The sequence below is a fragment of the Calidris pugnax genome, unplaced genomic scaffold (assembly GCF_001431845.1).
Source record: "Calidris pugnax isolate Ruff unplaced genomic scaffold, ASM143184v1 scaffold98, whole genome shotgun sequence".
Taxonomy (NCBI): domain Eukaryota; kingdom Metazoa; phylum Chordata; class Aves; order Charadriiformes; family Scolopacidae; genus Calidris; species Calidris pugnax.
Genome location: NW_015090829.1, coordinates 1,235,822 through 1,263,386, shown reverse-complemented (window position 1 = coordinate 1,263,386; position 27,565 = coordinate 1,235,822). Strand labels below are relative to the sequence as shown.

The 27,565-nt window shown below is 57.3% G+C and overlaps 3 protein-coding genes across 4 annotated transcripts in view; 2 read left to right on the top strand and 1 right to left on the bottom strand.

The window, feature by feature from the left end:
• The window catches only part of LOC106887229 (synembryn-A), a 12,748-nt gene extending 2,353 nt beyond the window's left edge, over positions 1-10,395 (top strand). Inside the window, exons 4-12 of the mRNA XM_014940676.1 lie at positions 1,799-1,846; positions 3,926-4,540; positions 5,236-5,330; positions 6,104-6,254; positions 6,906-7,001; positions 7,233-7,377; positions 7,826-7,970; positions 8,248-8,367; positions 9,177-10,395. Of these exons, the coding sequence (XP_014796162.1) occupies positions 1,799-1,846; positions 3,926-4,540; positions 5,236-5,330; positions 6,104-6,254; positions 6,906-7,001; positions 7,233-7,377; positions 7,826-7,970; positions 8,248-8,367; positions 9,177-9,297 (1,536 nt within the window). The 3' untranslated portion in view covers positions 9,298-10,395. The remainder of the gene's footprint in view (positions 1-1,798; positions 1,847-3,925; positions 4,541-5,235; positions 5,331-6,103; positions 6,255-6,905; positions 7,002-7,232; positions 7,378-7,825; positions 7,971-8,247; positions 8,368-9,176) is intronic.
• A 1,195-nt stretch (positions 10,396-11,590) lies between these two features.
• SIRT3 (sirtuin 3) lies at positions 11,591-27,494 on the bottom strand. Of its 2 annotated transcripts, none has more exons than XM_014940689.1 (7): positions 27,240-27,494; positions 26,036-26,233; positions 15,014-15,246; positions 14,752-14,852; positions 14,423-14,584; positions 13,832-14,041; positions 11,591-12,412 (listed from the first exon to the last, which is right to left on the bottom strand). In XM_014940689.1, exons 1-7 carry the CDS (start codon positions 27,419-27,421, stop codon positions 12,392-12,394), a joined length of 1,107 nt encoding a protein of 368 aa, XP_014796175.1. In that variant the 5' UTR covers positions 27,422-27,494; the 3' UTR covers positions 11,591-12,391. The 2 variants fall into 2 exon arrangements, with proteins under 2 accessions (XP_014796175.1, XP_014796176.1); XM_014940690.1 differs by lacking the exons at positions 11,591-12,412; positions 13,832-14,041; positions 14,423-14,584; positions 14,752-14,852; positions 15,014-15,246 and adding exons at positions 21,788-22,609; positions 24,029-24,238; positions 24,619-24,780; positions 24,943-25,043; positions 25,205-25,437.
• Positions 16,022-20,592, top strand: LOC106887174 (synembryn-A-like). The gene is made up of 7 exons (XM_014940606.1): positions 16,022-16,041; positions 16,301-16,451; positions 17,103-17,198; positions 17,430-17,574; positions 18,023-18,167; positions 18,445-18,564; positions 19,374-20,592. The coding sequence occupies exons 1-7, from the start codon at positions 16,022-16,024 to the stop codon at positions 19,492-19,494; spliced, it is 798 nt and encodes a 265-aa protein (XP_014796092.1). The 3' UTR covers positions 19,495-20,592.
• Positions 27,495-27,565: the final 71 nt, after the last annotated feature.

Sequence of the window (27,565 nt, the reverse complement as noted above, 5' to 3'; positions counted from 1 at the left end):
GGGTTTAATATTTTTCCTAGAACTTTTTTTTTTTTTTTTTTTTTTTTTTTTTTTTTTTTAAAAAATAAAGATAAAAAAAAAAAAAAAAAAAAAAAAAAAAAAAAAATACTGTTTGGGAAGCAGTGAGGGAAGTGTTTCCAGCCTTAAAGTGGCAAAGATTATGTGTGGGGTAAATCCCTTTTGAAATAGGCCCTGGTTGTCAGGGAAACTTCCTGGATCCCTCGTCGGTGTATCGAGCGTAGGAAAGTTGTGAGAGTGCTGGTGGTTCTGCTGGCCTGTCTAGAAGAAATGGAGCAATCGAAGAGGGTTATGAAACTGTAGACAAACTGAGCAACTCCCTTGCATCATTTTTTGCTGTAAAAATTAGTGGTGCTCTGTACTTTTTTCTGGGAATTTTTAATTCACTGGTGCCTACACAGCCAATTTTTGATTGCCGGGAGTAAACTACAGCTAAAGCAAAACCAGAGATTTGGCAAAACCACAGAGGGATGAGATTGCAGGAGCCTGCGAGGAGGCTGTGATGGGCAGAGAGAAGTGACACTTTGTCTGCAGAGCCCGTCGGTCCCAGGATGGAGCTCTCAGCCTCGGGTGACAACCTGAGTGGGGACTGGGTGGGCACTGCCTTGGCCATCACGGCGTGTCCTGGGAGAGTCCAGAGAGGCAGGGGGGGCTGCGTTTGCAGAGTGGGCGAGTTGGGGAACACTCACCCTCTGCAGAAGCTCCCTCTGGTCAGTCCCGGGGAGGAATCGGGCAGAGCGACAACCGGACACGCGCGAGGTGGTCGGTGCAGCGGGAGATGAGCTCAGCAGAGCTGTGGATGGGATAGGCATGAACTGCGGTCACTCGAGGGAAGAATAAGGCCAGAGTATCCGAGTGATTGGTTAATTAGTGGTAAGGCTAATTACTGTTACTGAGCAGTTCCGTAAGCCTAAGCGCTGTAGCTCAGTAAAAGTGACAGTGCTGAGAAAATGATGGGAGAATAATGATACAATTATCTCTGTCTAGCTGTATCTCTACATACCTAATCAGTGTTTTATACATTTTAAACATTTTTGTTCTCAAAACCTGGACCAAATGCTCTCTTGGTGTAAGTGAGGGTTGCAGGTGGTCTCCTGTGCTGGCCAGGTGACTGGGAGCCGGGGATGGCCAGAGAGGAGACTGTCCATCCAGGAACAGCCAGGATGGTCACACACAGAGAGGTGTTTCCCCTGAACAAAGAGCAGGAGGATTTACTGGGGAAAGGGACCTGATGGGGGAGTAAACATCAGGTCTGTGGTGTTCAAGGAACATGACCTGAACAACCACAAGGATCTGCTCACAAGTAACCAGGAGACAGTACTTGCTTTTGGTGAAGAAAAGGAACAATAGACATCAAGGGGGGGGGGAAATGTGTAGGCCCAGCCTTGTGGATTCACTGAGCAGAGTAATTACCGGCTGTTATGGAATATTTGGATTGGGATGGATACCTGCTTTACTGCTGTTAGAATGTGTTAGAATACAAGTCCATCTGTCAGATGGGCACTACTTTGGCCTGTGGCATTTGGCCCCCACCATGGAGCCAGTGGGAGAGGGCAGTGGGTAGTGTTCATCCTAGATGTTTTTCAAGGATGAAAGAGAAGCAGGGACCTCTGTCATGGGAAGCACTTGAGACCTGGTGGTGTGGTCCGTCTCTGTGCTTTTGTGGTGTGTGTTTAGTTCTGCTGCTTTCTGGCTGAATGGCCCTCCCCTGGATGGGGGAAACAATTCTGTGGATTTTTAACCTGTTACTTATTTTGACTGTTTTTGTTTTCCCCCCCAGAAATCTCAGTGCTTCACCTTTGATGATGAGGAGCAGGAGGAGAGGAAGGTAGGCACACTCTTTGGCTCCTCTGGTTGGGTACCTCAATCTGCTGCTGCTCTGGACCTGTGTCCAGCAGGGCTGGGTGGTGGCAACTCCTATGAGGAGAGAAATGAGTGTTTTTTCATTAACTTGCTTAGGGAATGGTGTGCTCAGAGCATCTAGCTCTGTTTTTTCCATCAGTAGCTGGTGTTCAGGACACAGCTCAGCACTAGCAAGCCCCTCAGGTTCTGTGGGGTATGTAGGCTCAGCCACGGGGGTGTAAAAAGTGTGATCCTTTGCATGTGTGGTGTGAGCCTGCTCGGCAGAGATCACAGTGGCGTGCAGGGCTCTGGAGGGAGGTGTTTCTGCCGTGGAGCAGCAGCAGCAGGATCTCACCAAAGCCGTACATTAACAGATACTTTAAGCTGGTTTAATCTGGCACTGGATGGAGAGCAGCACTCCTGCTCTGCTGTCCTTTCATGCCAGGGCAAGGCTGATCTGCCTTGCCAATAACATTTTTTTTTTCCTCTCCTGGATTATTTTCCATCTGGATCAGTTTCATGGTCCAGTTCATTGGCAGATTGTGCTAATGCCCGTGTCAGCACAGCGAGTGTGGAGCAGGCAGCTGGGCTGGGGAGTGGGACCTCTTTTTGTCTGTGCCATTGCCAGCAGGAGGTTTTTCCAGGTCCAGCCCGATGTGTGGGACTGGATCTCACAAGGTCCAGGCTCTTTGCCTCGCGCTGACTTGCTCTGGAGCTGGGACAGTCTCACTGGCTGTGAGCAGGGGCACAGCCCTGGGGTGCTCCACTTTTGGGCTCTATGTCATGGAATATGAACCGAGTGTCACCACCTGGTTTCTGGAGCTCAGTTCTTCTGAAGGCTTAGACCTGGGCACAGCCCTGAGGTCTCTCTAACCCGAGTCAGTCAGAGGCTTTGGCTGCTTAGAGCTGTACCTTTGACTCCTGTGTCTGTCTCCTCGTGTGGCAGGCGAAGAGGAACGACTGTACTTTCTCACTTCTCTGGGGTGCAGTTGTGGGACATACTTCCTGAGCTGCAGCTTGTTCAGTTCTGCCAGCCCCACATTAAGGACTGAAATTTACTTTTTTTTTTCTTCATTTGTTCCCTCATCCTTTTATTATTCTGAAGGTTAGGCTGTGTTGGGCCAGTTACACTGAGCGATAGCAAACCCTGCGGTCTGGGATTCCTTCACTCCTGTCACACACATGGAGACACATGCCCTGGTTCCGTGTTGTTAGAGAGACCCGGGGAGATGTGACCTCACAGGCTGCGGGTGCCTGTGCCATGGGTGGTTGGTGTGAGGGAAGTGTTGCCACACGCTTCAAACCGAGCTCCCCTGGCTGTTGGGGCCTTGCCTTTGCTCCTGTGCTGCTCCCTCGCTGCTGTCACCCGCAGGAGCTGGATTTCCAGCTCCTGTGAATCGGTGTTAGTGGAGCTCTGCCGCCCGGTGCCGGCTGAGGATCTGGGCTAGTAGGTCTCCAGACAGCACTGAGGTTTAGGGAGGTGCTACTTATTTGAGTCTCTCGAGGTCTTTTCACCTCCTTTCCTAGGGAGGTGCTCTTCTTGCCTCGTTTAGGTCCTTTTACCCTCCTTTGGTGATTTTTCTGAGGCATCTCTCAGCCTTTCCAGTCTGTTTCTGGAGCACCAGTGCCTCCCTCACCTTCAGGCTCTGGGTGGGAGTAGAGACCCACCGTCGGGTTGCTGGCTCCTCAGTGAAGCCATGAGGGACGTTTCTGCCCTGCCCTCTCCTCGCTTCATGTGACTGTTGAGTAAACCCTGTTACCTTCAACCCTTGTAACCAGGGGTGAAGCTACCATATGCGATAGCAGCATTTGCCTGTTCGTGCTCCCCCCTGACATCTGAGACCCTCTCCCAGCCGTTCCTTGCTCTGTGCTGGGTGTCCTTGCTTGAACTGGGTCGGGATCAGAATCTGGAGCCAAACACTTTGCTGAGTGTGCACCTGGACCAAAGCTGTTGTGGGTCCCTCTTGAGATGGTGCTCATACCTTCCAGGGCACGGCATTACAGGGTGGTGGGGAGCACAGAGAAGTGTTGGTGCACAAGGTATTACTTGTTTCTATCTGCACAGAAAATGGCTCAGCTGCTGATCAAGTTCCTGGAACGAGAGCTGCAGCCGTCCTGCCAGGTGACCTGCTTGGAAAGCATCCGCATCCTGTCCCGTGACAAGCACTGCCTGGGCCCCTTCACCACCAAGGATGGCCTGAAGACCCTCTCCAGGCATGCTGGCATCGACTACTCGGAGGAGCTCATCCGGGAGGTACCAGACTTGGATGTCATCCTGGAATCCCTCAAATGTCTCTGCAACATCGTCTTCAGCAGCCCCAGGGCGCAGGAGCTGATGGCCGAAGCCCGGCTGGTGGTGGGCCTGGCCAAGCGCATCAAACTGTACAACGAGAGGAGTCTTCCTCACGAGGTGAAGTTCTTTGACCTGCGCCTGCTGTTCCTGCTGACAGCACTGAGGGTGGACATCCGCCAGCAGCTGGCCCAGGAGCTCCGGGGCATCAGCCTGATGACAGACACCCTGGAGCTGACCCTCGGTGTGAAGTGGATGGACCCCTATGAAGTTGCCACCGAGGAGGGACTTCTCCCACCTTTGCCTCGGCAGGAGACGGAGCGAGCCATGGAGATCCTGAAAGTGCTCTTCAACATCACCTTTGATTCCAGCAAGAGGGAGGTGGATGAGGTAAGCTCAGGCGTCCCACCTCGCTGCACTCGCATGTTTCTGGGCTGTGGTTTGGCTATTGGATTTCTCCTGTGCTTGCCCTTCCTTGTGTTAGGTACTGGCACTCATGCTCCCCCCCCAGTACATGTAAGGGTGGCAGGACACTTGTGTGTCTGGACCTCCCTCCCCAGAGCACTGCCTCCATCCAACGCGTTATTAACACTTAAGACTTTCAGAGCATTACAATTTAAAAGTTGGAGTTTTTTTTCGTAGAATCATAGAATGGTTAGGATTGGAAGGGACCTCAAAGATCATCTAGTTCCAACCCCCCTGCCATGGGCAGGGACACCTCCCACTAGAGCATCGTAACGGGATGATTTGTTGCACAAGTGGGAGAGTGGAGCCCCCAGGTAACTTGCTCCTGAGGGTGGCCTGTTCTGTCCTTCTGGAGAAGGTTGAAGGAAGGTCTGATGGAGAACATCTCTGGCTAATACAGGGGCCTGTCTTGGGGCCTCTTCCAGCCCTTGGCTCAGTGTTGTAGAGTGATGGGGAAGGTCCTGGGCAGCAGGAGGACTGTGCTGACCTCCAAAGGGGAGTTGAGGGCTACTTCCACTTCAAGACCCCTCTGCCAGCTGTGAGGCTGCTGGAGGGAGGGATGGGGCTGTGGATGATCCCCTGCTCCTGAACAAGGTTTTCACCTTCTGTTTTGGGGCCAGGAAGATGCTGCTCAGTACCGGCACCTGGGTGCCCTCCTGCGCCACTGCCTCATGATCTCTGCAGATGGAGAGGACCGCACAGAGGAGTTCCACAGGTCTGTGTCAGGTAACGAGGCTGTGATCCTCACCAGAAACAGGTCTCCCCAGGGCAGATCCTGCCTGACCTTGGCCAACCTCCTCTGTGTGTGTGGCCATTGCTAAGGTCACCTCGGGCATCTCTGCTTTGCCCTGCAGGTCCCTCCTGCTGCTGGGGCTTGGAGATAGCCCTGCCCTGCCCACAGTTGCCCCCTGGCCCACGGGAAGAGGGTTTTCTCCCCACCTGCCTGGCCCTGAGGGCCATATCCAATGTCCCGTGTCAGGCCTGCTCAGCAGTGCCACTCACTCCAGTGGGCAGCTCGCCAGGGCAGAGTTTTGGTGCTTTTTAATTAAAGAGTCCATGGGCTGGCCTTAATTAACTGTCTGTCTCTTGGGTCACACTGAGAAATTGCCTTTGTCACGTTGTGGAGCATTATTGACCCCAGGGTATCAGCTTTGAGCAGGTGACACAATCCTGTCCCCGGGAAGGCTGTAGTCAGAGGAATCCAGAGCAATGCCTTGCATTGCACCACGGTGAGGGGTGAGACAGTAGGAGACCCTGGAGAAAGACCATTGTCACTGAAGTCTCCTTGGACTCCCAGCAAATAGTTCAGCTACCCAAAAAGCAGTTCAATTTATTCCCTTTTAGGGGTTGAGGAGCTTGGGGTGCAGTCTAAAGACAACTTGGATCTTGGGTCCTCACACTCCTGGAAGTTAGTAATGAACCTTGCTTTAGCTGAAGAACTTCTGTGAACAAAGACCCCTGACTACATGTTCTCTTTTCTGTGTTTAGCCATACAGTTAACCTTCTGGGCAACCTGCCCCTGAAATGTCTGGATGTCCTCCTCACCCCGAAAGTCCGGCCGGGCTCGCTGGAGTACATGGGTGTCAACATGGACGCAGTCAGCATCCTGCTGGACTTCCTGGAGCGGCGCCTGGACAGGGTGAGTCGGGAGGCTGCTGGGGGAGTCTGTCCCCCCTTGTTTCACGTGTCCCCTGCAGAGCACTGTCCCGTCAGCCTCGCAGAGCCTGGGACCACTGCAGGAGCCAGCCAGGTGGGGCTGGTTTGGAGATACCCCTTCATAGAGGCGTGGTTTTTAGCAGAAGCTGTTTGGTCATGGTTGTCAGGGTTGGTAGGACTAACCCAGCATCTGTGGACTAGGAAGGTGACTGTGCCGTTGCCTTACAGACTGCAGGTGGTGGGACTGGCTGGACAGTAGGTGGTTTGCTGGGCAATGGAAATATCTGTGCTCTGTTTCACTCGGTGGTGACCCGGTGGGCAGCTTCTGGGAGCCTGAATTTGTATTATTTTCAAGCTGGCTGTGGTTTTCAGTCTCTGGAGTTATACCAAAGGGTCTCCAAATTTTACAGCTGCACTTCTCCCCTTTGGATTCCCTACACAAGTGCTTATGCCGTGCCATGAGCAGGGCTTGGAAAACTGTGGCATTTGAGGAGCGATGGAGCATTGGAATTCCTGTAGCCGGGGCTGGAAGGCTTCAGTGCCCGTCTGTCGGTCTGTGCCCATTTCCCCACCACGGGGCAGATGAGCTCAGCTCCCTGTGACTGAGCTGTTCCTGTTGTGGCTGCTCCTGCAGGGCCACAAGCTGAAGGAGAGTCTGACGCCGGTGCTGAACCTGCTGACGGAGAGCGCCCGAGTCCACCGCCAGACCAGGAAGTTCCTGAAGGCCAAGGTAGGCTGCAGCTCGGCCAGGCGTTGGGTGGTGCTGACAGAGACCTCCTCTGCCTCTGCTGGGTTCTGATACATGGGTGGGTGAGGCCTTTGGCACCCACGGTATTTTTTCCACTTCTCCCCTGGTCTGTGGATTTATTAGTTGTAGCTGATCTGTAAAACCCATGTACGTACCCCCCTGCCTGCCCTGCTGCTCCAGCCCCACTGACCACCCCTTGCTGTGGCCCCGTAGGTGCTGCCTCCGCTGCGGGACGTGAGGACCCGCCCGGAGGTGGGGAACTCTCTGCGGAACAAGCTGGTGCGTTTGATGACCCACATCGACACCGACGTGAAGCACTGCGCCGCAGAGTTCCTCTTCGTGCTCTGCAAGGAGAGCGGTGAGTGGCAGGGGCTCCTGGTGGGCCTTGGTGCTGGGAAGTCCCTGGAGCGTGTCCCCTGGGCCGCCCCAGAGTGTGGGACAGTGACCTCTGCAGCAGCAGGACCTTCTGTCCTCCCCTCCCTTGGGCTGGACACGCTGAGTAGGGAACGGTGGAGAGTGTCCAAGAGGGAAGGAGCCGCTGTCTCTTGTGGCAGCGGTGAGGGAACAGCTCTGCTGGAGGACACGGTGACACCCTGCAGACACCTGGCCTGCATCCGGGGTGTTGTCCCCATCGTTCCTGCTGTACAGGGAGGGAGCCTCCTTCCCTGTCAGGGTTCAAAGCAGCGTTGGAGTTCCTGGAGCTCCATGGCCTCACTGGGATTGTATTGGGGGGCACATGGGAGCGGATGCAGACAGAGAGGTGGGAGGGGAAGCACAGGGTGGTCCCTGTCCCCTCCTCCCGGCAGTGTCACGGTTTGTGAAGTACACGGGCTACGGGAACGCCGCTGGGCTCCTGGCAGCACGAGGCCTCATGGCTGGTGGTCGGGAAGAGGGAGAGTACTCGGAAGATGAAGACACAGACACTGAGGAGTACAAAGAGGCGAAGGCCAAGTAAGGAACCCCGCTCCCCCTCCGTAACTCCCCTCTTCCCACTCCTGCGCCGTCCCTTTCCTCATCTGCCCCCCTGCCATCTCCTGTGTCCTGCTCTGTCACGCACATTTCCTGAGCAGTTTCACCCTCGCCTTTCATGTCCTGTTCCACCCTCTCTGCCCATCCCTCGGGTGAGATGCCCCCGTGGTGGAGCTGCTCGTGGTGCGGGTGGTGACTGGTGCCTGCGTTGGGTCTGTGCTCCTCCCTCCTTGTCCCAGCCTCACTGCTCCTCTTCCAGCATTAACCCTGTGACGGGGCGTGTCGAGGAGAAACTGCCCAACCCCATGGAAGGGATGACTGAAGAGCAGAAGGAGTACGAAGCCATGAAGTTAGTCAACATGTTTGACAAGTTGTCCAGGTACTAGAAAAGCGCGTGTGTTTGTGTCTGTGTGAGCACCCTCCTGTCTGTGGTGTCCGTGTATCACTGACCTTTCCCTGGATGTATTCCCAACTGCTAACTAAAGGAATGTGAGAGGGAGCAGGGGGGGAACATGGGGAAATATGGCCTTAAGCTGGGCCCCGTTACATGCTGGGGAAGGCACTGCAAGCCCCCACCCCTCTTTGGCACGATGGCATACTGTGAATTCCTCTCCGTGCCTGCGCTGTGGTTCCAGGCACCTCCTGCCTTGGCAGGTTTGGCCGGGGGCTCAGGGACAGCAGCAGCCACTGTCCTGGCCAGGCTGCTCCGTGGGAAGCAGTGTTTGGGGGACAGATGGCAGCTGGTGGCACCGATCCCTTTCCCTGCTTTCTCCAGTCCTCACTCATCCACTGTTAATCGGTGGAGCAGAGGAACCCAGGGGCTGCCAGCTGGGTTGGGACCACCCCGATGGCGGGAGGAAAGGGCAGTGCATTTAATGCCTGTACTTCCATCGTGTGTTGGAGGGACGCTGCTGCCAGTGCCAGTGGTTCTTGGGTCACCCTGATCCACATGGAATGGGACCCTAAAACAGCCTGTTCATGGAACCTGGGAATGGCAAAGCCTGTGGGTTGTGCTTCCCACCATGGCCTCACCGCGCTGGGGGTTTTATGGCGAGAACTGTCCCCGCCTTCTGAAAGGGGGGGATTCTTAGTGGTGGCCGGGGGTTGTTCTGGGCCACCTCTGGGCATTAGCCACAAGCCCCATGTTCCTGCTGCGGCTGTTGAGGTGTGTGTGCCCTTCCCCTGCAGGGAGCAGGTCATCCAGCCCATGGGCATCACGCCGAGCGGCAGCCTGGCCCCCATGGAGAACGCCATCCGCGAGGCGGCCGACGAGAGGTCGTCCTCCGACTCGGACCTGGGGCTGGACTGATGGAGGCCTGGCCCCAGCCTCAGACAGCTGGGGAGCCCCTCCGTGCCACCCCCTGGAACCAGGGCTGTGCCCAGAGGCCGGTGCTGGGCCAGGGCTCTCCCCGGGGGACCTGGATCCAGCCCGACCCCTCACAGCAAATTCACAACAAGGAACCGCTCCCACCTCCTTCCCAGCTCCATGACCACCGCTCCTCCCCGAGGGTCTTCATGGCCCAGCATGGTCCCTCCTCTCAGCAGCCTTGAGGATTTCATGCTCCAAATCGCTTCCAGGACTTTCCAGTAGGACCTTTTTTTTTTAAAAAAAAACAAAACAAAACCACCAAAAAACGTGATGTTTGGGCAAAAAGGGTGGGGGGAGGATCTGTCTGTCACCATTGGGGCTCAGCATCCTGCAGAGCGTCTCGTGTTTGTGCCGACGGTTGTGTGGCCACTTGCTGTGTGCGTGGCTACATGTGGCCATGCGTGGCTATACGTGGCCATCCCTGCGTGGGGGGAGCTGCCCCCGCGGCTCTTCAGGCAGTTTTTGGGGAGCAGAGTCTGTGGGGGGCCTTGGTGCAGCCGCTTCCTCAGCAGGGAGCTGAGCGTGTGTTTGCTGCGTGTGGCTGTGTGTGATGGTGCCCGTGCACACCCGGGGGTGTTGGTGAGTGCAGAGCGGTGTGTGCACCTCACGGGGGGGGCGAGGGAAGCCCCCTGTGAGGCTGCCAGCCCCCCCGTTGGCCGCAGTGACTGCCAGGAGCGCTCTGGGACTCGGGCTCTGGCACCACACGATGCCCCCGGCACCACGGGGTTGAGTTCTTGGCATCGGCCTTTCCCCATCTTGCGCTTTCCAAACAAAAGGCCAAAGTCTGGGCTCTTCCTGCTGCCTCCGTGGCCACCTCGGCTTCCCCAGGGGCCTGCTGCTGGCCACCACCAGGGGCTGGGCCTGTCCTTCCCTGCCGCTTACATTTGTTGTCTTTTTTTTTTCCTGTTTTTTTCTTTTTAAAGAGAATTGTTTTAAAGAAAATATTCCAGTTTGTCTCATGTACCAGCGCTCCAAAACTCACTATCACAAGTAGGAATGCAGAAGTGATGCTAGAATAAAGAAAACCTGACAAATGGGCTCCTGGCAGTGATTCATGGGACGCGAGAGCTCCGGGTGAGTGAGGAAACGTCTCTGGGTGTTTCCGAGGAGCACACAGTTCTCCTCCCCCCACCCTGGACTTCACATGTTTATTTGGGAGGTGAAACTGCAGCATTAAACTGGGGTGAAGCTGGAGCCTTTCCCTGCACCTCTGCCACCGGGTGCATCCGAGGGAGCACCCCCAGGGAAAGGGGGCGTTGGGAACCCGCCTGAGCCCGGCCCTCGGGGTCACAGCAGCTGACACAGGACACTCCTCGCCTTCTCAAACGCTCTGGAATGGATGAAAACGGTGCCCGGCAGCTGATTCCTGCCCGTGAGGAGGGGATTCACCACTCAGCCCCAGTGGGGGTCTGGTTTTGGGGTGTGCGGGGGCTCTGCCGGGGAGCGGGACGGGACTGGAGGGAGGAGTCGGTGCCGGTTTTCTGAAGACGGGGTCTGTGAGGTGAGAAGCTGAAGGGACACTTCGTTCAGTTTAGTTCTTCCGTGATTAAGAACTGTTTTCAGTCATCATAATTAGATCTCCAGGCTCCCCCAGGGGTACCTGGTGTCCGTGTGAGACTGACCCGGAGGCTGCCGGGGGAGCAGCTCCCGCCAGTCACTGGAGACTGGACATTTTGGGCCAAATACATCTCTCTTTTTTTCATTTAGCAAAAACCCCACCACAAACCTGTGTGAAAACACAGACCTCTGATCTCCTCCCAGCTGTTAAAGCTCTCCCATGCAAAAGGGAAAGTGGGGGGGTGTATTTTTAGTGCAAAGCCTCTGATATTGGTGTATTCTGGTTTTCTATCGTGCGTAACCCCCCGACCTGCCACCAGCCAGCCCTGCTCAGAGACGCCCCGGCGCAGGAGGCGCTCCTGGAGTAAAGGCTTTTTTAACAGGGGGTGGCTAAAAAACACCACGTCCCACCATTGTTAGTGAGAAGCGACGTGTTGGAGGCTCCTGGTGCCTGTGAAATGGGAGAGTGACCCTCCCGGGGCTGCCCGAAGCCCCCGTGGGGCCGGTCCCCGCTGCAGGAGGGATGTGTGGCTGCTGCTGAGGTGGGTGGTTGGATGAACGGCTAGAAAGGGGAAAACAAGTACTAAAAAAGCAGGTGAAAGAAGCGGTGGTTTTGGGGACGGGATGTGCTTAACACAAGGGAAGGTAAGTTCATAAAAAAAACCCTCAGGTGACATCAGCAAAATAATTAGAACTCTTTATTATTAAATAATTAACATGACATAAATTTGAAACTGCCAGCAGCTTTGGCTGGTGTTCCTGAACAGGGTGGGGGGCAGACACCCCCCGACAGCATTTGTCCCCTGATTAGCAGAGATTTCAGCTGAAGAATGAACAGGATGGTCTGCGGCAGCGGGAGGACGTTGCTGAGAGAGAAGCATCTGAGGAGGAGCCGGGGCAGGAGCCGGTGGGTGCTCGCTCCGGAGGGAGGAGCTGGAAGAGTCTCCATTGTCCTGTCTCAGGCCTGGCCTTCGGGGCATCTTCAGCCCCTGCTGCTCAGCACCAGCCCCCGGGGGTCTCCGGGGTGGGAGGGCTCAGGAGGAGGCCTTGGGCAACCTGTGGATGCACAGCTCCCCTGGCACTTGCTGGTGAAGCTCTCATGGCCAGAGGTGGCCAGATGGTGTGATGGGTGATGGCCAGTGCCGGGACAAGGGACATCTCTGCTGGTGGGTGCTGGACTGAGGTGAGAGGGGGAGGGGACAGCGCTGGGGGCTGCAGTGACCGCTCTGAAGCCTCAGGTCACAAAGCTTTCACCTGCAGAACCGGTTGCAGCTCGGTGCTTGGGCTTCAGCCTCCCTTCCTTGGTGGGTGAGGGTCTCTCTGCTCCACCTCCCGGAGCACCCCCTGCCTCCCGGCTGTGGGGCTGGAGGCCTCTCCCGGGGCTCCCCACCACCATCTCCTCCTCCCCACGCTGGGCACGACGGCGTCTCCTTTCCTGGGCGAATGCGTCTCTCGGCAGCAGGGAGCCAGCCTCCTCCTACTTGTCTTTCGCATCCAGCTGAAACCAGAAGGACCAGGGGGGGTTTGCTGGGTGTTTTGACCCCCCAGCCCCGCCAGCTCGGCTGGAGCTGCTTCCGAGCACCCCAGTCCCCGAGCTGGGGGGTGCTGTTCCTGCTCTGCCCCGTTGCATCAGTTCATCCGGCAGGGATCCAGAGCAGCACCAGCCTCAGACCAAGGGCTGCTCCATCGCACCCAAGCGCTAAAGGGCTGGCCGTGAAAAGTCACAAACCTGGCCCGAAGACTCCTAATTCTTCCTCGTCCCACCCCATCACCTGATGGGAGTATGAACAACCTGAACGTCAGAACTGGTGTCTTGAAGTCAGGTTCTCTCTTGGGTGGAACAAGTCACAAACAGACAGTGTGTCTGTTAAAGGACAAGGGGCCTCTCCCCAGGGGAGCAGGGGACCCCTCTGCAGAGCGCGGCGCTGCGCCCAGCCACTGCCCACCCACACACCTTACAGCTCCTCCTTCAATTAAAATAAAATAAACAATTTAAAAAGTGTTTGATGCCAAATGTGGAAAAATCTTCCCAGCCCATCTAAAGTAATGTAACAATTAGCATTAGCAGAAAACTCAAAGTAATTAACAACTTCTCTCCTGCAGTTTCTCCCTTGGGAAGGTCTGGGAGGACTGCAGGTGTAAGGAGGCACAGGAGAGAGACAATCAGAAAGGTCAGGCCTGTGTTTAATGATTCCAGGCTGCGGGGGAGCAGGTGCCCTCCCTCCTGCCTGCCCCCTCGCTGGGCACTGCAGCACCTTGCTCAGTCCCAGACCAACAATTAGCACAATTAGAGCCTCCCTCTCATTGCTACTATTACTTGTTTCTCGCCACGACCAGGAAAACCCACCAGAAACAAAACCAAAGCAACTCAGTGAAGGTTTGGGCTGAGGAGAGCTCCACTGGGGTGATGGTGGCATCAGAGGGTTCACCTGACGCAGCTCCAGGGATTGTCTGGGTGGTCCCATCCAGCCCCAGGAAACTGTACCTTCCCTCCTGTGGGCCTTTTTCAGCGTGTTTGGGAATAAATCCAAAAAAACAGGTGAAGCCACCAGAAAGCCTTTCAGCAATTGAGTGGGTCACTGCCTGAAGAAGCCCTAAATTGCTCTCACTCAACCCAAAACCTGGCCTTTCCCATATTCTTCCTATTCCACCTGAGGAGAGCAGATCTGTGTCCCCCCCCGGGACCCCTGAAACAGCATCAGCAGCTCTGCTCTGCGGCGCCTGCGCTGGGAAACGCTGCTGAGGTTTGGGGTTTTGGGTTTTGTTTTTTTAACCTTCTCTCACTTTCCCGTGGCCCCTTTCCCTGCAGACACAGCAGTGCCGTGGGGCAGGTGAACCCCACCAGCACAGACCCCGGGTACCTCCAGGAGGGACAAAGAGGCTGAGGAGGGGGCCAGGGCGCTCAGCCCCTTCCCACCTTCTCTTTTTCCTTCCGCATCAGCGCTTCCATCTCCTCCTCCCAGTCCAGCAGCTCCACCAGCTTCTCCACCCCACTGACCACGTCCCCCAGCTGGGCTACGTCCTTGTGGCGCCGCTGCCAGGCGAAGGGTCCCACCAGGTCTCGGTTGATGAGGACGCGGGGGACGGAGCTGTGCACGGCTCCTGCCAGGCTGGCGAAGGGCTCCACCTGAGGGGGGTCACCCCGAGAGCAGAGAGAGGGTCACCCCGCAGCCGGGTACCGCGGGGGCGAGCTCACTGCACACTGAGCTTAGTTCTCCCCCCGTGCTAAACTGTTTGACCAGGTTAGGGATGGCACCAGTTCTCTGGTGGCTTTCCTTCAGGCAGCTCTTGCTCTTCAGGAGCCCAGGGGCACCTTTCCCAGGGGAACACAAGGCCTTCAGAGGGTCTCAGAGCATGCACCCTACTTCTTACCCTGTCACCTCAGATTTTACCTCAATAACCCCGTGTCTCACCTTCTCCCCTAACCCCTCTCTCCCCTCCAGAGCCCCCCCCTGTTTTCCATGTGCCTTTTCCCCCTTGCGAGCAGGGAGTTCCCTCAGCCCCAGACCTCCAGGGACGTTCCGATGACGAAGAGCAGGTCTGCCAGGGGGAAGTCTGCCATGTGCAGGAAGAAGCGCTGCGGGAGCTCCTCTCCGAAGAACACGATGTCAGGCTTGATGACTCCAGTGCAGACGGGACAGTGAGGGACCTTGTCTGCCATGACGTCCCCCTGGAGTGAGAGCACCCAACGCCGCTCGTTACAGGGTGGCACACACCTGGGTCAGAACCACAACACGTCCTGCCCCACAGCTGGGCCCTGAGGGCAAAATAACAGCCTGGAGCAGGTCCTCCTCCTCGTGTTAATCCGTGTGTCAGTGCCCAGCTGTGACCACTCACCCTGAAGTCCTCTCCTGGGAACTTCCTTCGACAGACCGTACACGTGGCAGTGGCAAAGGTGCCATGGGCTTCCACCAGTCTATCGGGGGGGATCCCAGCAACTGGAACACAGCGGGCAAGAGAGGACCAGCTCAGCCTGAGGCGACTCAACCAGGAACCCCACAGCTGCTGGGCATTGCCCCAGTCCTGCCTCCTGTTCTGCATCTCGCCCTCAGCTCTCCCTGGTGCTCTGCTGCTGAGAGAGGGGGGAGAGAAAACTCACCTCTCTCCAGCCCATCGATGTTCTGGGTGTAGAGGCGCAGGAGGAGCCCTTTGTCGTGCAGGAGCCTCAGGAAATAGTGGGCGTAGTTGGGTCTGTAGTTGCCAGGGTAGAGCTCCTTGGCCAAAGTGAAAAAGGGCTTGGGGTTGGCAAAGAAATACATGAGTTCAAAGATGGCTTCTGGGTAGGGGATGTCGTACTGCTCAAGGTTACTGTAGAGGCCGCTCCCTGGGGACCTGCAAGGAGGAGAGCAGGGCTGGCAGACACAGTGCAGGAGGAGATGCCACCCACCACAGAGGTGGACCAAGACACCGCAGAGCAGACAGCTGGGTCCTCAGGCTCTCCCTGGCTGCTTCGTGCTGTCCATTGTGTGTCAAAAGCAGCTGAAGCTGCCTCTGGACAGGAGAACCTGCCTGGCATGCATGCCCTGCTGCCACCCCACCTTCTCCCGGCTGCAGGGGGGTGTCCCAGTCAGAGGAAGGAAGGGCCACCCTGGTGTGCTGTGAGGATCACACTCTCTTCCAGAAGGAGCGTCTCGAGCTCGTGCCGTGGCCACGTTGGCTCTTCTCTGGTGGCCAAGTTGGTTTGGTGAATGAAGTCACAGAATCAAGCTAGAGGCCTGACCTAACCACCCTGAAGACCTGGGCCAGGACGGTCTGACCCGTGACACAGCCTGCCCTCGGCTGGAGGAGGAGGGTCTGCGGGCAGGGAAACCCCTGGGGAAGAGGGTTTTCTCCCCACCTGCCTGGCCCTGAGGGCCATATCCAATGTCCCGTGTCAGGCCTGCTCAGCAGTGCCACTCACTCCAGTGGGCAGCTCGCCAGGGCAGAGTTTTGGTGCTTTTTAATTAAAGAGTCCATGGGCTGGCCTTAATTAACTGTCTGTCTCTTGGGTCACACTGAGAAATTGCCTTTGTCACGTTGTGGAGCATTATTGACCCCAGGGTATCAGCTTTGAGCAGGTGACACAATCCTGTCCCCGGGAAGGCTGTAGTCAGAGGAATCCAGAGCAATGCCTTGCATTGCACCACGGTGAGGGGTGAGACAGTAGGAGACCCTGGAGAAAGACCATTGTCACTGAAGTCTCCTTGGACTCCCAGCAAATAGTTCAGCTACCCAAAAAGCAGTTCAATTTATTCCCTTTTAGGGGTTGAGGAGCTTGGGGTGCAGTCTAAAGACAACTTGGATCTTGGGTCCTCACACTCCTGGAAGTTAGTAATGAACCTTGCTTTAGCTGAAGAACTTCTGTGAACAAAGACCCCTGACTACATGTTCTCTTTTCTGTGTTTAGCCATACAGTTAACCTTCTGGGCAACCTGCCCCTGAAATGTCTGGATGTCCTCCTCACCCCGAAAGTCCGGCCGGGCTCGCTGGAGTACATGGGTGTCAACATGGACGCAGTCAGCATCCTGCTGGACTTCCTGGAGCGGCGCCTGGACAGGGTGAGTCGGGAGGCTGCTGGGGGAGTCTGTCCCCCCTTGTTTCACGTGTCCCCTGCAGAGCACTGTCCCGTCAGCCTCGCAGAGCCTGGGACCACTGCAGGAGCCAGCCAGGTGGGGCTGGTTTGGAGATACCCCTTCATAGAGGCGTGGTTTTTAGCAGAAGCTGTTTGGTCATGGTTGTCAGGGTTGGTAGGACTAACCCAGCATCTGTGGACTAGGAAGGTGACTGTGCCGTTGCCTTACAGACTGCAGGTGGTGGGACTGGCTGGACAGTAGGTGGTTTGCTGGGCAATGGAAATATCTGTGCTCTGTTTCACTCGGTGGTGACCCGGTGGGCAGCTTCTGGGAGCCTGAATTTGTATTATTTTCAAGCTGGCTGTGGTTTTCAGTCTCTGGAGTTATACCAAAGGGTCTCCAAATTTTACAGCTGCACTTCTCCCCTTTGGATTCCCTACACAAGTGCTTATGCCGTGCCATGAGCAGGGCTTGGAAAACTGTGGCATTTGAGGAGCGATGGAGCATTGGAATTCCTGTAGCCGGGGCTGGAAGGCTTCAGTGCCCGTCTGTCGGTCTGTGCCCATTTCCCCACCACGGGGCAGATGAGCTCAGCTCCCTGTGACTGAGCTGTTCCTGTTGTGGCTGCTCCTGCAGGGCCACAAGCTGAAGGAGAGTCTGACGCCGGTGCTGAACCTGCTGACGGAGAGCGCCCGAGTCCACCGCCAGACCAGGAAGTTCCTGAAGGCCAAGGTAGGCTGCAGCTCGGCCAGGCGTTGGGTGGTGCTGACAGAGACCTCCTCTGCCTCTGCTGGGTTCTGATACATGGGTGGGTGAGGCCTTTGGCACCCACGGTATTTTTTCCACTTCTCCCCTGGTCTGTGGATTTATTAGTTGTAGCTGATCTGTAAAACCCATGTACGTACCCCCCTGCCTGCCCTGCTGCTCCAGCCCCACTGACCACCCCTTGCTGTGGCCCCGTAGGTGCTGCCTCCGCTGCGGGACGTGAGGACCCGCCCGGAGGTGGGGAACTCTCTGCGGAACAAGCTGGTGCGTTTGATGACCCACATCGACACCGACGTGAAGCACTGCGCCGCAGAGTTCCTCTTCGTGCTCTGCAAGGAGAGCGGTGAGTGGCAGGGGCTCCTGGTGGGCCTTGGTGCTGGGAAGTCCCTGGAGCGTGTCCCCTGGGCCGCCCCAGAGTGTGGGACAGTGACCTCTGCAGCAGCAGGACCTTCTGTCCTCCCCTCCCTTGGGCTGGACACGCTGAGTAGGGAACGGTGGAGAGTGTCCAAGAGGGAAGGAGCCGCTGTCTCTTGTGGCAGCGGTGAGGGAACAGCTCTGCTGGAGGACACGGTGACACCCTGCAGACACCTGGCCTGCATCCGGGGTGTTGTCCCCATCGTTCCTGCTGTACAGGGAGGGAGCCTCCTTCCCTGTCAGGGTTCAAAGCAGCGTTGGAGTTCCTGGAGCTCCATGGCCTCACTGGGATTGTATTGGGGGGCACATGGGAGCGGATGCAGACAGAGAGGTGGGAGGGGAAGCACAGGGTGGTCCCTGTCCCCTCCTCCCGGCAGTGTCACGGTTTGTGAAGTACACGGGCTACGGGAACGCCGCTGGGCTCCTGGCAGCACGAGGCCTCATGGCTGGTGGTCGGGAAGAGGGAGAGTACTCGGAAGATGAAGACACAGACACTGAGGAGTACAAAGAGGCGAAGGCCAAGTAAGGAACCCCGCTCCCCCTCCGTAACTCCCCTCTTCCCACTCCTGCGCCGTCCCTTTCCTCATCTGCCCCCCTGCCATCTCCTGTGTCCTGCTCTGTCACGCACATTTCCTGAGCAGTTTCACCCTCGCCTTTCATGTCCTGTTCCACCCTCTCTGCCCATCCCTCGGGTGAGATGCCCCCGTGGTGGAGCTGCTCGTGGTGCGGGTGGTGACTGGTGCCTGCGTTGGGTCTGTGCTCCTCCCTCCTTGTCCCAGCCTCACTGCTCCTCTTCCAGCATTAACCCTGTGACGGGGCGTGTCGAGGAGAAACTGCCCAACCCCATGGAAGGGATGACTGAAGAGCAGAAGGAGTACGAAGCCATGAAGTTAGTCAACATGTTTGACAAGTTGTCCAGGTACTAGAAAAGCGCGTGTGTTTGTGTCTGTGTGAGCACCCTCCTGTCTGTGGTGTCCGTGTATCACTGACCTTTCCCTGGATGTATTCCCAACTGCTAACTAAAGGAATGTGAGAGGGAGCAGGGGGGGAACATGGGGAAATATGGCCTTAAGCTGGGCCCCGTTACATGCTGGGGAAGGCACTGCAAGCCCCCACCCCTCTTTGGCACGATGGCATACTGTGAATTCCTCTCCGTGCCTGCGCTGTGGTTCCAGGCACCTCCTGCCTTGGCAGGTTTGGCCGGGGGCTCAGGGACAGCAGCAGCCACTGTCCTGGCCAGGCTGCTCCGTGGGAAGCAGTGTTTGGGGGACAGATGGCAGCTGGTGGCACCGATCCCTTTCCCTGCTTTCTCCAGTCCTCACTCATCCACTGTTAATCGGTGGAGCAGAGGAACCCAGGGGCTGCCAGCTGGGTTGGGACCACCCCGATGGCGGGAGGAAAGGGCAGTGCATTTAATGCCTGTACTTCCATCGTGTGTTGGAGGGACGCTGCTGCCAGTGCCAGTGGTTCTTGGGTCACCCTGATCCACATGGAATGGGACCCTAAAACAGCCTGTTCATGGAACCTGGGAATGGCAAAGCCTGTGGGTTGTGCTTCCCACCATGGCCTCACCGCGCTGGGGGTTTTATGGCGAGAACTGTCCCCGCCTTCTGAAAGGGGGGGATTCTTAGTGGTGGCCGGGGGTTGTTCTGGGCCACCTCTGGGCATTAGCCACAAGCCCCATGTTCCTGCTGCGGCTGTTGAGGTGTGTGTGCCCTTCCCCTGCAGGGAGCAGGTCATCCAGCCCATGGGCATCACGCCGAGCGGCAGCCTGGCCCCCATGGAGAACGCCATCCGCGAGGCGGCCGACGAGAGGTCGTCCTCCGACTCGGACCTGGGGCTGGACTGATGGAGGCCTGGCCCCAGCCTCAGACAGCTGGGGAGCCCCTCCGTGCCACCCCCTGGAACCAGGGCTGTGCCCAGAGGCCGGTGCTGGGCCAGGGCTCTCCCCGGGGGACCTGGATCCAGCCCGACCCCTCACAGCAAATTCACAACAAGGAACCGCTCCCACCTCCTTCCCAGCTCCATGACCACCGCTCCTCCCCGAGGGTCTTCATGGCCCAGCATGGTCCCTCCTCTCAGCAGCCTTGAGGATTTCATGCTCCAAATCGCTTCCAGGACTTTCCAGTAGGACCTTTTTTTTTTAAAAAAAAACAAAACAAAACCACCAAAAAACGTGATGTTTGGGCAAAAAGGGTGGGGGGAGGATCTGTCTGTCACCATTGGGGCTCAGCATCCTGCAGAGCGTCTCGTGTTTGTGCCGACGGTTGTGTGGCCACTTGCTGTGTGCGTGGCTACATGTGGCCATGCGTGGCTATACGTGGCCATCCCTGCGTGGGGGGAGCTGCCCCCGCGGCTCTTCAGGCAGTTTTTGGGGAGCAGAGTCTGTGGGGGGCCTTGGTGCAGCCGCTTCCTCAGCAGGGAGCTGAGCGTGTGTTTGCTGCGTGTGGCTGTGTGTGATGGTGCCCGTGCACACCCGGGGGTGTTGGTGAGTGCAGAGCGGTGTGTGCACCTCACGGGGGGGGCGAGGGAAGCCCCCTGTGAGGCTGCCAGCCCCCCCGTTGGCCGCAGTGACTGCCAGGAGCGCTCTGGGACTCGGGCTCTGGCACCACACGATGCCCCCGGCACCACGGGGTTGAGTTCTTGGCATCGGCCTTTCCCCATCTTGCGCTTTCCAAACAAAAGGCCAAAGTCTGGGCTCTTCCTGCTGCCTCCGTGGCCACCTCGGCTTCCCCAGGGGCCTGCTGCTGGCCACCACCAGGGGCTGGGCCTGTCCTTCCCTGCCGCTTACATTTGTTGTCTTTTTTTTTTCCTGTTTTTTTCTTTTTAAAGAGAATTGTTTTAAAGAAAATATTCCAGTTTGTCTCATGTACCAGCGCTCCAAAACTCACTATCACAAGTAGGAATGCAGAAGTGATGCTAGAATAAAGAAAACCTGACAAATGGGCTCCTGGCAGTGATTCATGGGACGCGAGAGCTCCGGGTGAGTGAGGAAACGTCTCTGGGTGTTTCCGAGGAGCACACAGTTCTCCTCCCCCCACCCTGGACTTCACATGTTTATTTGGGAGGTGAAACTGCAGCATTAAACTGGGGTGAAGCTGGAGCCTTTCCCTGCACCTCTGCCACCGGGTGCATCCGAGGGAGCACCCCCAGGGAAAGGGGGCGTTGGGAACCCGCCTGAGCCCGGCCCTCGGGGTCACAGCAGCTGACACAGGACACTCCTCGCCTTCTCAAACGCTCTGGAATGGATGAAAACGGTGCCCGGCAGCTGATTCCTGCCCGTGAGGAGGGGATTCACCACTCAGCCCCAGTGGGGGTCTGGTTTTGGGGTGTGCGGGGGCTCTGCCGGGGAGCGGGACGGGACTGGAGGGAGGAGTCGGTGCCGGTTTTCTGAAGACGGGGTCTGTGAGGTGAGAAGCTGAAGGGACACTTCGTTCAGTTTAGTTCTTCCGTGATTAAGAACTGTTTTCAGTCATCATAATTAGATCTCCGGGCTCCCCCAGGGGTACCTGGTGTCCGTGTGAGACTGACCCGGAGGCTGCCGGGGGAGCAGCTCCCGCCAGTCACTGGAGACTGGACATTTTGGGCCAAATACATCTCTCTTTTTTTCATTTAGCAAAAACCCCACCACAAACCTGTGTGAAAACACAGACCTCTGATCTCCTCCCAGCTGTTAAAGCTCTCCCATGCAAAAGGGAAAGTGGGGGGGTGTATTTTTAGTGCAAAGCCTCTGATATTGGTGTATTCTGGTTTTCTATCGTGCGTAACCCCCCGACCTGCCACCAGCCAGCCCTGCTCAGAGACGCCCCGGCGCAGGAGGCGCTCCTGGAGTAAAGGCTTTTTTAACAGGGGGTGGCTAAAAAACACCACGTCCCACCATTGTTAGTGAGAAGCGACGTGTTGGAGGCTCCTGGTGCCTGTGAAATGGGAGAGTGACCCTCCCGGGGCTGCCCGAAGCCCCCGTGGGGCCGGTCCCCGCTGCAGGAGGGATGTGTGGCTGCTGCTGAGGTGGGTGGTTGGATGAACGGCTAGAAAGGGGAAAACAAGTACTAAAAAAGCAGGTGAAAGAAGCGGTGGTTTTGGGGACGGGATGTGCTTAACACAAGGGAAGGTAAGTTCATAAAAAAAACCCTCAGGTGACATCAGCAAAATAATTAGAACTCTTTATTATTAAATAATTAACATGACATAAATTTGAAACTGCCAGCAGCTTTGGCTGGTGTTCCTGAACAGGGTGGGGGGCAGACACCCCCCGACAGCATTTGTCCCCTGATTAGCAGAGATTTCAGCTGAAGAATGAACAGGATGGTCTGCGGCAGCGGGAGGACGTTGCTGAGAGAGAAGCATCTGAGGAGGAGCCGGGGCAGGAGCCGGTGGGTGCTCGCTCCGGAGGGAGGAGCTGGAAGAGTCTCCATTGTCCTGTCTCAGGCCTGGCCTTCGGGGCATCTTCAGCCCCTGCTGCTCAGCACCAGCCCCCGGGGGTCTCGGGGGTGGGAGGGCTCAGGAGGAGGCCTTGGGCAACCTGTGGATGCACAGCTCCCCTGGCACTTGCTGGTGAAGCTCTCATGGCCAGAGGTGGCCAGATGGTGTGATGGGTGATGGCCAGTGCCGGGACAAGGGACATCTCTGCTGGTGGGTGCTGGACTGAGGTGAGAGGGGGAGGGGACAGCGCTGGGGGCTGCAGTGACCGCTCTGAAGCCTCAGGTCACAAAGCCTTCACCTGCAGAACCGGTTGCAGCTCGGTGCTTGGGCTTCAGCCTCCCTTCCTTGGTGGGTGAGGGTCTCTCTGCTCCACCTCCCGGAGCACCCCCTGCCTCCCGGCTGTGGGGCTGGAGGCCTCTCCCGGGGCTCCCCACCACCATCTCCTCCTCCCCACGCTGGGCACGACGGCGTCTCCTTTCCTGGGCGAATGCGTCTCTCGGCAGCAGGGAGCCAGCCTCCTCCTACTTGTCTTTCGCATCCAGCTGAAACCAGAAGGACCAGGGGGGGTTTGCTGGGTGTTTTGACCCCCCAGCCCCGCCAGCTCGGCTGGAGCTGCTTCCGAGCACCCCAGTCCCCGAGCTGGGGGGTGCTGTTCCTGCTCTGCCCCGTTGCATCAGTTCATCCGGCAGGGATCCAGAGCAGCACCAGCCTCAGACCAAGGGCTGCTCCATCGCACCCAAGCACTAAAGGGCTGGCCGTGAAAAGTCACAAACCTGGCCCAAAGACTCCTAATTCTTCCTCGTCCCACCCCATCACCTGATGGGAGTATGAACAACCTGAACGTCAGAACTGGAGTCTTGAAGTCAGGTTCTCTCTTGGGTGGAACAAGTCACAAACAGACAGTGTGTCTGTTAAAGGACAAGGGGCCTCTCCCCAGGGGAGCAGGGGACCCCTCTGCAGAGCGCGGCGCTGCGCCCAGCCACTGCCCACCCACACACCTTACAGCTCCTCCTTCAATTAAAATAAAATAAACAATTTAAAAAGTGTTTGATGCCAAATGTGGAAAAATCTTCCCAGCCCATCTAAAGTAATGTAACAATTAGCATTAGCAGAAAACTCAAAGTAATTAACAACTTCTCTCCTGCAGTTTCTCCCTTGGGAAGGTCTGGGAGGACTGCAGGTGTAAGGAGGCACAGGAGAGAGACAATCAGAAAGGTCAGGCCTGCATTTAATGATTCCAGGCTGCGGGGGAGCAGGTGCCCTCCCTCCTGCCTGCCCCCTCGCTGGGCACTGCAGCACCTTGCTCAGTCCCAGACCAACAATTAGCACAATTAGAGCCTCCCTCTCATTGCTACTATTACTTGTTTCTCGCCACGACCAGGAAAACCCACCAGAAACAAAACCAAAGCAACTCAGCGAAGGTTTGGGCTGAGGAGAGCTCCACTGGGGTGATGGTGGCATCAGAGGGTTCACCTGACGCAGCTCCAGGGATTGTCTGGGTGGTCCCATCCAGCCCCAGGAAACTGTACCTTCCCTCCTGTGGGCCTTTTTCAGCGTGTTTGGGAATAAATCCAAAAAAACAGGTGAAGCCACCAGAAAGCCTTTCAGCAATTGAGTGGGTCACTGCCTGAAGAAGCCCTAAATTGCTCTCACTCAACCCAAAACCTGGCCTTTCCCATATTCTTCCTATTCCACCTGAGGAGAGCAGATCTGTGTCCCCCCCCGGGACCCCTGAAACAGCATCAGCAGCTCTGCTCTGCGGCGCCTGCGCTGGGAAACGCTGCTGAGGTTTGGGGTTTTGGGTTTTGTTTTTTTAACCTTCTCTCACTTTCCCGTGGCCCCTTTCCCTGCAGACACAGCAGTGCCGTGGGGCAGGTGAACCCCACCAGCACAGACCCCGGGTACCTCCAGGAGGGACAAAGAGGCTGAGGAGGGGGCCAGGGCGCTCAGCCCCTTCCCACCTTCTCTTTTTCCTTCCGCATCAGCGCTTCCATCTCCTCCTCCCAGTCCAGCAGCTCCACCAGCTTCTCCACCCCACTGACCACGTCCCCCAGCTGGGCTACGTCCTTGTGGCGCCGCTGCCAGGCGAAGGGTCCCACCAGGTCTCGGTTGATGAGGACGCGGGGGACGGAGCTGCGCACGGCTCCTGCCAGGCTGGCGAAGGGCTCCACCTGAGGGGGGTCACCCCGAGAGCAGAGAGAGGGTCACCCCGCAGCCGGGTACCGCGGGGGCGAGCTCACTGCACACTGAGCTTAGTTCTCCCCCCGTGCTAAACTGTTTGACCAGGTTAGGGATGGCACCAGTTCTCTGGTGGCTTTCCTTCAGGCAGCTCTTGCTCTTCAGGAGCCCGGGGCACCTTTCCCAGGGGAACACAAGGCCTTCAGAGGGTCTCAGAGCATGCACCCTACTTCTTACCCTGTCACCTCAGATTTTACCTCAATAACCCCGTGTCTCACCTTCTCCCCTAACCCCTCTCTCCCCTCCAGAGCCCCCCCCTGTTTTCCATGTGCCTTTTCCCCCTTGCGAGCAGGGAGTTCCCTCAGCCCCAGACCTCCAGGGACGTTCCGATGACGAAGAGCAGGTCTGCCATGGGGAAGTCTGCCATGTGCAGGAAGAAGCGCTGCGGGAGCTCCTCTCCGAAGAACACGATGTCAGGCTTGATGACTCCAGTGCAGACGGGACAGTGAGGGACCTTGTCTGCCATGACGTCCCCCTGGAGTGAGAGCACCCAACGCCGCTCGTTACAGGGTGGCACACACCTGGGTCAGAACCACAACACGTCCTGCCCCACAGCTGGGCCCTGAGGGCAAAATAACAGCCTGGAGCAGGTCCTCCTCCTCGTGTTGTGTGTCGGTGCCCAGCTGTGACCACTCACCCTGAAGTCCTCTCCTGGGAACTTCCTTCGACAGACCGTACACGTGGCAGTGGCAAAGGTGCCATGGGCTTCCACCAGTCTGTCGGGGGGGATCCCAGCAACTGGAACACAGCGGGCAAGAGAGGACCAGCTCAGCCTGAGGCGACTCAACCAGGAACCCCACAGCTGCTGGGCATTGCCCCAGTCCTGCCTCCTGTTCTGCATCTCGCCCTCAGCTCTCCCTGGTGCTCTGCTGCTGAGAGAGGGGGGAGAGAAAACTCACCTCTCTCCAGCCCATCGATGTTCTGGGTGTAGAGGCGCAGGAGGAGCCCTTTGTCGTGCAGGAGCCTCAGGAAATAGTGGGCGTAGTTGGGTCTGTAGTTGCCAGGGTAGAGCTCCTTGGCCAAAGTGAAAAAGGGCTTGGGGTTGGCAAAGAAATACATGAGTTCAAAGATGGCTTCTGGGTAGGGGATGTCGTACTGCTCAAGGTTACTGTAGAGGCCGCTCCCCGGGGACCTGCAAGGAGGAGAGCAGGGCTGGCAGACACAGTGCAGGAGGAGATGCCACCCACCACAGAGGTGGACCAAGACACCGCAGAGCAGACAGCTGGGTCCTCAGGCTCTCCCTGGCTGCTTCGTGCTGTCCATTGTGTGTCAAAAGCAGCTGAAGCTGCCTCTGGACAGGAGAACCTGCCTGGCACGCATGCCCTGCTGCCACCTTCTCCCGGCTGCAGGGGGGTGTCCCAGTCAGAGGAAGGAAGGGCCACCCTGGTGTGCTGTGAGGATCACACTCTCTTCCAGAAGGAGCGTCTCGAGCTCGTGCCGTGGCCACGTTGGCTCTTCTCTGGTGGCCAAGTTGGTTTGGTGAATGAAGTCACAGAATCAAGCTAGAGGCCTGACCTAACCACCCTGAAGACCTGGGCCAGGACGGTCTGACCCGTGACACAGCCTGCCCTCGGCTGGAGGAGGAGGGTCTGCGGGCAGGGAAACCCCTGTGCCCAGTCCAGCCTGGCACAGATAAAGGAAAGGCAGGGGTGAGAGGAGGAGCGGGCACCAGCAGAAGATCTGGGCCCTCCCAGCACTGAAAAAGGGCAAGGGAAGGAGGGAGGCATTACCTGAAATCCGGGATGCCACTGGGGGTGCTAATGCCAGCGCCAGCCATCACCACCACCCGGCGACACTCCTTCTTCCGAATCTGCTCTGCCACATCCCGCAGGGTGAGCTGCTGTGTCCCACCATCTCCACCCCAGCTGCCCCTTCCCAAAATGGCTCTGGCAGCAGCGGACAAAGAGAAGGGCCTGGTCCCTTGGATCCTGCTCGGAACAGAGAGAAAGCACAGCCAGTAACACACTGACAGCGACCACAGCTGAGAACTGCCTGGGGGAGGGGAAACCACCCCAAGAATTCTGCAGAAGGGTCTCCAATCAGCAGGATTGCGTGCTAGCACTTAACGAGGAGAAAGCTGAACTGTCAGCCTGATCCATACCCCAGGAGCAGACACTTTCCATTGCGCTTCCTTACACAGATCTGCACACACCGAGCCATTGGTGCCCCTCTGAGAGGGCGTTTTTTGGACAGGGGTGGACACACAGGGCTGTGGGAACAGTGGTGCTGGGGCTCACAAGTCTCATGGATGATTTACACTGATCTTGGGATACGAAGACTGTTTTTCTATGTCCTGAATTTCACAAAGTTTCTAAGAGGGAGATGCAGTCACCCCGGGTCAGCACTGACATGGTCATTTCTCTGTTTTCCCCCAAGGGCTCTGCCTTGAGAGAGCTCCACATGTCAGTGGCAAACATGGGTCAGCACTACATACAGATGGGGCTGAGAACAGTCATTATCAGCTCGAGGAACAGTCTCTCCCCAGACAATTAGTGCTTCTGGTGCAGGACATTATGAGCAGTCCAGAGGAGGCGTGGGAGTGCGAGGAGCCAAGCGAGAGCTGCTGGTTGGACTTTGGCAAAACACAAATAGCAATTACCGAGCTGTAAGTGTCAAATCTGGCCTCAGCGTGGTCTTTGCAAGGACATGGCTCTGCCTTGTCAGACCAGGTTACCCACAGCTAAATTCACAATTGGCAAACGCTAATATTTCTCTGGTAAAGCCCTCTACTCTTCGAGCTCCCAGGCCAGCTCTGGCTTACAGAGATGGTGACCCATTTGCCTATTCAGACAGGAGAGGTGACGTCCTCCATCCTGTGCTTTCATCGTATCAGTAGCAGTTCCTTCCCTTTGGCATCCCGGAGCAGAGCCTGGTGGGCACCAGGCACCAGCGCTGGCTGTGAGGTGAGGGGCACGCCAGCCCAGCCTGACCTACCTCCACGCTCCAGAGCTGCCTGCCCCTTTGCCGTCCCCAGCGCAAAGGGAGAGCCGGGCCAGGCCTGCCGGGCCACCGCTGCTGCTGCCATCCCTGGGGCCGCGCTCCCACAGGCTCCTCCACACTGCAAGAGAGGAGAGAGTCGGGGAACGGCTGTGGAGTGAGAATCGGGGGGCAGCCATGCGTGGGTGTCTCCCTTCGGGGCCTCCTCCTGCCCCTCAGCCGCCCCCCAGGGCCCGCTCCTGCCCCTCGGTCCCCCTCAGGGCCCGCTCCTGCCCCTCAGCCCCGCCTCAAGCCCCGCTCCCGTCCCTCTCAGCCCCCTTTCC